This window comes from Nanorana parkeri, unplaced genomic scaffold (genome assembly GCF_000935625.1).
Source record: "Nanorana parkeri isolate BGI_ZX_2015 unplaced genomic scaffold, ASM93562v1 scaffold140, whole genome shotgun sequence".
NCBI lineage: Eukaryota > Metazoa > Chordata > Amphibia > Anura > Dicroglossidae > Nanorana > Nanorana parkeri.
Window position 1 is genome coordinate 661,028 of NW_017306408.1, and position 10,000 is coordinate 671,027.

Sequence of the window (10,000 nt, forward strand, 5' to 3'; positions counted from 1 at the left end):
GCAATAGGTGATTTTTTTTTTTTTATATATATTTTTACTGTAATGAGGATGAGACAGTGTTGTGACACCTGAATCTGGTAATAACAGTAGGCTGCTAATTATCGACAGGCTTTTTTCTTTAATGTGCGCACATGGAGCAGAAAAAAAAAATCCCTCATTATTAAAATAATTTTTTTTAAAAGTTAAAATTATAAGTGCCACCGGCGGAGAGTAAATAAAACAAAGTGATTAAAACATCCCTGCTTTAAGGGTGTTTTTAATTAAATGCAAATGCTAATGTTGTCATACTTAGCAGATGGGATTACAATTAGTTATTGTAACTGGTATTTCGTATTGCGTTTTTTGCAGAGGTGATACATTCCTCGAGACATTTAAAGTAGCAACGAACCTAAACCACAAGCTGTATGAACTAAGGACGTGTTCACGCTAGAGAACTTTTATGCCCTTTACAGCACCTAAAGGGCATGGTAAAGGACCACAAAAAAACTTAAAAAGAAAAGTTACAATGCATACTTTATGTGAAAGAGCAAAACCAAACTACAACAATTACAAGATCTTCGACAGTTATGCGACTTCCATGTCCATTGTTTGACGTTGGCCATTTCTTTATAGAAAGCAATTGACACTTGGTAGTTTTCTACTGATACTGAACAACCAACTGTGTTCCACACTCTTCCACCTTAGCTTCAAAGGATCAGTCCACCTAAAAAATATTTAAAGTGGCACTAAACTCAGGAGTTAAATCTTAAAAGAGAACTATGGGGTAACCTCTCTTTAGGGTCACAGGAGGACATATAGTAATGTCCTCCCGTGACCCAAAACTCAGTATATAGCGAGCTCTTGCCCTTTTTATGCTGAGAGCGCCGTAGACGGGACGGATCCCGGCAATACTGTCAAGATGCACCCCTCTGGCTGACTGACAGCGGCTTCTGTCTATCTAGAGACAGAGCTGTGCCCGCCCCTTTCCCTGTCCGTTCCTCCAGTCAGCGCTGGAGGATCAGAGAGGGGAGGGGGGCATCATATCTGCAGGGATGATGCAGGGAGATAATCGGGAAGTGATCGGGTATGGGTTTGCTCACTTCCCGATCTATAGAGTTGACGTGTGACAGTTTTAATGTCACAGGTCGGCACTAACTATGAGGATGAGTTCTCCTTTAAAAATGCAATCCCTAACTATGAACAAAAATGTAAATTAATTCCCTGGAATGCCATACTTGCCTTATTCGGTGCCATTGATATCACTAAACTTAGGAGTTAAATCTTAAAAATATATTCAAGTGCCCCAACTATTAACAAAAATGTATGTTATTTGTGTATCACTCAGCTGAAGATCCTCAAATCATCTCTGAATTGGTGCTGACACTGTCCTTTCTTCTGGTGGGTGGCTACTTTTTCTCCCCATGGTCCCTGTGTGTCTTGTAAAGTAGCCACCGCTCCAAGCTCACTCCCGGGATGGACTACAATCTCAATACAAACTAGTCAACTAAAGATGAAATTGTAGTCTATCACAGGAGTGAGCTTGGAACAGTGGCTACTTTACAACACATACAGGGACCATGGGGATGTTCATGGGGTGTCTCTTGACCCCTCTATTAAAGCCGTAACATAGGTGTTACTCTGCAGCACATGCATTTCCCGAATGTTCCCGAAGGTTTATTTACGAGGGAAATTATTGAGGAAGCATGACACTATTGTAAGGCTTTGTAAAGATGTTCAGGAACAGTACACCTGAAAAGATATTAAAAGCTAACAATTAGTTCAACTTTGCTAAAATTAATAATCAGTTTTAGGTGGAATTGTCTCATTGCATGCACTGTTTTAATAGAGTGTTATTTTGATTTCAAATTAAAATCTAAAGTCTGCTTATCTCGCAGGCAGACCCCACCCCCTTCCTATTGAAAAAGCACAGTTAGATGAATAAAAAAAACAGCTGATAAAAAGTAAAGAATACTTACCTTACACTCCGACTTCAAGTCAGGGTGACATCACCAAGCCTTCTGCCAGGATCCTGGAGAAGCTGAGGATCCCAAATCTTGCAAGAAGTTGGAGTGACTACTTGCAAGCATTTCCAGGATTCCAGGAGAATCTCCTGGGGCATCACCATTGAAAAAAAGAAAAATTAGCTGTTTTTTTTTTACATGATAAGTGGACCTTGCATTTTTAGCACATACAAAAGAGCAACATAATGTATTGCCAGAAACTGCCCCTCTCCCTTGATGCCCTGCCCTGTTTAGATTCCCTCAGCACAAAAAAACAAAACTTTTCGTATCAGGCAAATATCCAGCAGAAAGTTGGGATATGTTGGAGATAGGGATGTTGAGTGGCCATCCACTACAGTGATGTTCTGCACAGGAAGCAGCAGCAGGAACTGCAAATAAAGAAAAATAAACTAATTGCACACTTTCTCCTACTTTATTTGTGTAAAATTTTCCATCTGCTACATCTAAAGACGTCTAAACTGTTCGTATCAAACCTGCGCTCTGCTGCCAGCTGTGCCCATTAAGGATTTCAAAATGCCGGGTAAATGAGCCATCGTAAAATGCAGTAGTGTAGGTCCATCTGCCCACAACTGGTAGGAGACCCAGTACCTGGTCTCTGTTTGAGTACGACTCGCACAATTAAAACTGATTTTTTTAATCCTGTTTTGTAATGAAGCAGAATCCTGAAATCGGTACATATTATTTTGTGTAGATTGTGTGTAATTGCTATATGTAATGCTGACCATTTGCAGGTTCAAGAATCAAAACAGTGATAGAGAGATGCATGTAGTATATACAGACTCAATCAGTCTGGCTGTATAGAGAACAATGAGGTTCAATGTACATCTACCTATAACATCCAATCAGAAAATAGTTGGCTGTAGAGGGTTACACATTGATACCATCATTGCTCTCTGCACAGCCTTAAAGAATAATAAAAAAAAAAGGTGCCACATATTCTTGATTGAATTCTTGAGACACAATGGGTGGGATGGGGGAACACAAGGCCAGCACATTCAAAGACACAAAAATTGGTGTTCCTAGAACCGTAAAAGGAAGTTGTATTGTGTGGTGAACTGTTACCACATGCTTTACATATAAAGGTAAAAAACAGAAGCACAAGGTAGGTAGACCATGTTCTCCGAATGCATTTTGAAGCTTAAAAGAGAACTATGGTGTAAGTGTTTTTCCCCATAGTTCTCTTAAGGGTCACGGGAGGACATATAATAACCCAAAGCTCAGTATATATGTGACATGTGACCCAAAGCCCAGTATATAGTGAGCTGCAGCTCGCTTTATACTGAGAGTGCCGCAGCCGGGACGAATCCCAACAATGCTGTTGAGATCCACACAGCTGCGTGAGTGACAGCTGGCTCTGCCTATCTAGAGGAAGAACCAGCTGTACCCGCCCCCTCCCCCGTCCCTTCCTCCAGTCAGCTCTGGAGGATCGGAGAGGGGAATCCCTGCGGGGAGCCGTGACTGACAGTCACCGCTCTCTGCAGGGAGATGATCAAGAAGTGAGCAAGCAGCAGTATGTGTTCGCTCACTTCCCCATCTATTGAGCCGACGTGCGACAGTTTCATTGTCACAGGTCGGCTCAAACTATGAGGATGAGTGATTTTCACTCACCTCATAGTTCTCCTTTAATCACTTGTTAAAAAATAAATGTAGATTAATATTGCCAGGCACAGTTCCCCATGCTAAGAGGTCATTAACCTATTTTCCACATGGGAACTAGAAGCACCTCTCACTGACAGGCGCATATCTTAAACTAATAACGGGGAGCCAATTATTGTAGCGACTGATCATGTGAACACCATGATAGCCAATCATGGTGGTCATATGCAGGCTGGAGGTTTCTCCAAGCCATGTTGCCTCTTTCTATCTCTCTCTGAACAGAGAAAAAAGGTGCTTGCTTTCAAAAACTGCTTGCGTTTCAAAAAAATAGGTTAATAAATGATTAATTAGTGACTACAGAGTCACATTCATTTCTGTATTTTATATCTGCATGGAGTGTAGCTTTAAAGCTTATATTTCCACTTTAATTTACATTTTTAAAAGCATAAGCCTGTTGATCTTGGTGGATTTCTATTTTGAGAAAAAATAACAGAGCTTCTTATTTGTAGTATACATATACACATCTAATAAGTGCAGTCCATTACAAAATATTCTAATACATAAATCACTGAATAAAAAACATTTCTACTGAATTGGTATTTAAAAATCTGTGTGTCCGAAACGTCTTTAAAGAGACACTAAACTCAGGAGTTAAATCATACAAATGCATTAAAGTACCAAAACTGTAACTTCATTTTGTATCACTCGGCTGTAGATCCTCAAATCATCTCTGAATTGGTGCCGACACTGTCCTTCCTTCCGGAGGGGGGGGGGGGACTTTTGTTCCCCATGGTCCCTGTGTGCATTGTCAAGTAGCCACCGGTCCATTCTCACTCCTGTGATGGACTACAAGCTCAGTGCACATTAGTAAACTAAACATGCGATTGAGGTCCATCACAGGAGTGAGTTTGGAGCGGTGGCTACTTTACAACACACACAGGGACCATGGGGAACATAACTAGCCACCCTCTAGAAGAAAGGACAGTGTCAGCACCAATTCAGAGATGATTGGAGGATCTACAGCCGAGTGATACACAAATACGATTTGTATTACCAGTTTTACATTTTTAAGATTTAACTCCTGAGTTTAGCTTCACATAATTTAATCAGGGTTCCTTTTATGTAGTGTCTGTATATAAAGAGTTAATTAACCTTTTCAGTGGTATATTGGTCCCGGCACTTGAAAACTTCACTACACAGCCCAGAAGCCTGCATATTGTGATGGATCAGTAAGGCCATGTGTCAGCACTGACCAACTGGAATTTCTTCGAATGGAGTCTCACAAGAAATTCTCATTGGTTAGCCGGGTCACATGACTGTGCTTAACAAACACGGATGCTACTGCAAGCATTATGCTCTTGTTATACAGCTTACATTAAAGTTTTCAAGTGTTGGGACTGTTATGCCAGCTGGTGTGGATGGCGGGTGAAGGTCGTCTTTGCAGCCAAGTACAGCAGGGACCATGGGGGTGAGGAGGGTGCTGTGACCTAGTTCACCTTTCAGTCTGTGAAAAGGTGAACTAACCCTAACAGGTTGGGTGATATTACTACTGTAGATGCAGCAGCTGAAATAAATGGTTTAGCTATTCAGTGCAGAATCTTTTGTATATAAAATAATTGTTGTATATTCTATAAAAAGTTACAAGCCAGACAGGTCGTAGCTTTTTGGTTGATTCATACATATCCTCCGGTGTTTGTCATTAACATGGATTCCACAAATATTTCATTCTGGGGGTACAGCTGTTAATGATTTGCGAACATGTACACAGAGAGCTGCAATAATTCAAATATTAATATATATTTAAGCCACAGCCGCCACCACTGGCAGCCAATAATCACGGCTGGATCTATTTACCTCACAGCCTTCAACCAAATAAAAATAAGATACTTTTAAATATTTTTACTGAAAAATAAAAATAAAAGAACAGCAGCAGAATGAAAGATGGATGTAGCTAGAGACTGACAAATTACAAACAAGGTCAATAATAAGAATTTGAGAGAAACTTGAAACAGAAATCAAAGAAGAATACAAAACATACAATGTTATTTACAATGGTCAAATAAAGCACAATAGTGCAAGTAACCCCGCCCAATGCATCCAATCAGAAAATGCTCTCCTTACTACGGAGAGAAAAGTGTAATCTGATTGGCTGCTCTCCATGTTAATAGAAGGGCTATTCATTTATACAACCTTATCTCATCTGACCCTGTACAAAACAAATGGAACAAGCAAGGTGATACAGAATATGCAACTGCATTAAATGTTTCCAGTGACCAATGCATTATATGGCCAAATATATGTGGGCTCTGCTCAAAATTATTGAGAACTAGACATGTGCGATTCGTTTCGTTCCGAATTTTCGGAAATTCGGACATTCGGATGTATCCGAATTCCGAATTACAGATATAACGAATGCAACGAATACGAATTTCCGTTTCCCAAATTCATTAGCGGTAGTTCGTTCGAACGTTCGTTTCGTTTCCGTTTCTTATTCGGTTCGTTCGTAGAAGGAAAACATTTTTCCCCCTCAAATGTCACTTTGCTGCAAACGAACAAACTAATGAACGAAACGAATAAGAAACGAAAACGAAATGAACGCGCGAACGAACTACAGCTAACAAATTTCGTCCGAATCCCGAATCCGAATTGACTTTCACACCCGAATCCCGAAAAACAAAATAACACAAACCCGAATTTAAAACTAAACACATTTTTTGGCAGTGCACATGTCTATTGAGAACAGCTGTGTACAATGAGGTTAATGCAACAGCATACAAAGCCACTGTAGACAACTGTGCGCTTCCAACCTTGTGGCAAAATTTTAGGGAAGGCTCTTTTCTGTTCCAGCATGACTCAAAGCCAGCTCCATATAGATATGGTTTGATGAGAGTAGTGAGGAGGAACTCAAGTGGCCTACACAGAATCCTGACCTTAACCCTAGTGAACACCTTTGGGATGAATTAGAACCCTGATTGCAAGCCAGAACTTCTCATACAACATCAGGACCTGGCCTTACAAATGTTTTATTTTTATTTTTTCTGAATGGGAACTTATTCCCACAGACACCGCCCAAAATCTTGTGGAAAGCCTTCACAGAAGATTGGAGGCTGTTACAGCTAAAGAGTGGGCCAAGTATACATTATTGCCCATGATCTTGGAATAAGATGTCCAATAAGCCTATAAAGGTGTGATTGTCAGTTGTACACAACCCATTGGCCATATACTATATACATAGCTTCATAACTATGAGAGGAAGACCTAAGCTTACAATATAGAGGAATACGTGGTAGAAACAAGAGGAAAAGGAATGCAAAGGCTGTATATAAGGTGATGGTGTGTCTCTTGCTAGAAAGGAGAGACAGAAGCATTGCTGTATTTGTAAACCAGATTATATGTTTTAAAAAATGAAATGCAGCATTCATTTAAGCCCACAGTGGCAATACACTTTCTCCCAAGGCCTTGAAATAGGAGTAGTGTCCAGGACCCTTTTTGGCTCTCCTTTGCCAATATTTAAAGGTCTGGAGACAGTTGAGTAGTAGGTTGAATTTATACAATGTAGTTCAATTCTTTGACAAATACACCCCTATCAGGTGTTTCAGTAGTGTATAGTATAATGCCGGTTTCCAGAAAGTGTATATATCTGCACTGCCCATGGAGGTGAGGATCCCATTAAAGTAATCACCCTCCTGTGCAAGTACACCTACAACCAAACATTTTTTCATATTTGTATATAAAATAATAAATATAGAAAATGAAATCATGTTTTTTAGGCCTGTCTGTGCACCATTGGGGACATTTCATTTCTCTTCTTGTGCTGGAAATACAACAAGAAAAGGTTTGACTCCCCTCTTAGACAGCTGACATGACTTAAAAATGTGGGATTTCCATCACTTTCTATCCAAGTTACAATGGTCACCAGAACAAACCACAATCAAAAACTGACAGAGGTTTTAACTCTTTTCTACTCCATTTGATGCTACACCAAAAATACATTTTATGCCTGCTTAACCAGTTGACATCCGCGATGTTAAACCAATATGTGAAACACCCGGTACGGGGTGTTCGCATTGGACAGGTCTTTTCTGCCCGTGCGTGCCCGCTAGGGGGCGCGCGCGAGCAGAAAAAAAATGCCGTCTGGCGACGGCAACCCGCCACTGCAGCAGTGCCGTCCGTCCGTTTTTCTACTACGGGCGGACGGCAAGAGGTTAAAGAGACACTAAACTCAGGAATTAAATCTTAAAAATGCATTCAAGTACCCCAACTATTAACAAAAATGTGTCTTATTTGTGTATCACTCGGCAGTAGATCCTGAAATCATCTCTGAATTGGTGCTGACACTGTCCTTCCTTCTGGAGGGTGGCTACTTTTGTTCCCCTTGGTCCCTGTGTGTGTTATAAAGGAGCCACCGCTCCAAGCTCGCTCCCATGATGGACTACAATCTCAATTCAAATAAGCTAACTAAATCAGTGACGTGCAGTATCGGCCGTGTTAGGTGAGGCATTCCCCCTGCCCGCCTCATCTTTTCCTGTTGTGTAACCTGTTAGAAGCCGGTCTGAATAGAGAAAAAGCTGTCAGCTTCAGACTTGAAGCTGACAGCTTTTTCCTTCATAATAGCAGGTGAGGCTCTGCCTCCCCTGGCCGCACGTCCCTGAACTAAATGTGAGATTGTAGTCCATCACGTGAGCAAGCTTGGAGCGGTGACTACTTTACAACACACAAGGACCATGGGGCTCCTCCAGAAGGAAGGACAGTGTCAGCACCAATTCAGAGATGATTTGAGGATCTACCGCTGAGTGATACAGAAATAAGATACATTGTTGTTCATAGTTAAGGAACTTTAATGCATTTTTAAGATTTAACTCCTGAGTTTACGGTCACTTTAAAGTTAAACTGCTTTTGTTCTGAAATGAAAAGTGCTGCCTACAAATAGGCACCATGAAGTGTTTGCAATCACCTCCTCTTTTCCAGAAAAGCCTCATTAGTGCCCCTCTGGTATTGCTTTCAGTTTATTAGTATGGCTTCCACTTCCTGGTCTCTAAACATAAGCTCTGCCCCTCGTGCCAAGCCGTGCCCGCCTAATATCTCTCAGTTTGCTAAAAACGTTCCTACGGCCATAAGATTACATGGGCTGGGGTACCTTTATCTGGACCACAGTGTGAGACATCAGGACGGTAACTGTCAGGCTTCAGATAATATCTAACCTCTGATATTAATGCTGAAATGTCAAATATGTATTATGTAAGTCTGAACAATTATAATAACTTTGGATTTTGACTGAATATTCCGATTCTTACATAAGCCAAGCCATGACTGGTTCTCTTTAAGAAGGCATCTGCTGCCTATGGAGAACACGCCAATGTGACCTTGTAGGCAATTCCACAGCCAATGACACAGCACTCCTCCCTCTGAGTCAGCATGGCTGTTACATCAGTCACCATGGCTCAACATGTTTACAGTGGAAAGCATTAGTAACTTCTTACTACACAACTACAGATGAAAAAGGAAAAAAAAAAGAAGGAAAACTTACATCGCCACGCCAAAGAATTCGTGCTTGGCTGTTGAAATGACAACATCGGCCTGACAGAGAACTTGAAAGTAATCATCCTTGCTGGGTAGAAAACCCCAGTGTAAAACTGCCGACCCCAAGAATGCTTTGGCTTTGGAAAAGATCTCTGCAAAGAATAAAATGTAACCTTCAGTCAAGAAAATCTCTGAAAACAAAGACGTTTGGACACAATACTGCAGGTTCAATCATCCAGTATCTGCATATAGTTCAGGTGGGTCCCTGGGTCCGGCAAGGGGGTTGACCATCACTGTACTGAGTAGTAAGATGCTAGGGCTGAAGGGAGAACAGAACTGGGATCTCCAGCAGGGAGAGCTCAACCCCGGAGTGCTGCATGATAAGTAAATGTGTGTTTCAACTCATCAGCATAAAACAAAACATCAAACATAACATCAAAAAAAATAAAAAGCAAAACCAAATATATAAAATGACCCTTAAAGTGCATGTCCAGGTATGGCCAAAATCTACCCCCAATTCTCCCATTTCTTCTTTAAAACAAAGCATTATTATTGTATTCTTACCTTGTTCCTGTAGTGAGAAACAAAACAGCTTTAATTACGCAGAGTGACATCATCACCAAGTTTGTAAAATTATTGCAGGGAAAGGTGTAGAAGGTCAGTTCCTAGTTGTATAGGCATGTCCCCAGAACTACATCTCCCAAGGGCTCTTTCCCTGCACACAGTGTCTGTGCAGGCTCCTAGGAGATGAGGCAACAGAATTATTTTGTTGGATATAAATCAATCTATGCTTGTGAAGTAGGACAGAGGGGGAGTGGGGAATAGGTGAATTCTAAGTCCAGCAGGCACTGCTGACAATGCTGCTTGGGGGTTCAGTTCAGTGA

At 41.0% G+C, this 10,000-nt stretch overlaps 1 protein-coding gene across 1 annotated transcript in view; it reads right to left on the reverse strand.

Annotated features, from left to right (window-relative positions):
* GTDC1 (glycosyltransferase like domain containing 1) overlaps positions 1-10,000 on the reverse strand; it is a 191,432-nt gene that overhangs the window by 27,109 nt on the left and 154,323 nt on the right. Inside the window, exon 6 of the mRNA XM_018554051.1 lies at positions 9,124-9,268. Within this exon, the coding sequence (XP_018409553.1) occupies positions 9,124-9,268 (145 nt within the window). The remainder of the gene's footprint in view (positions 1-9,123; positions 9,269-10,000) is intronic.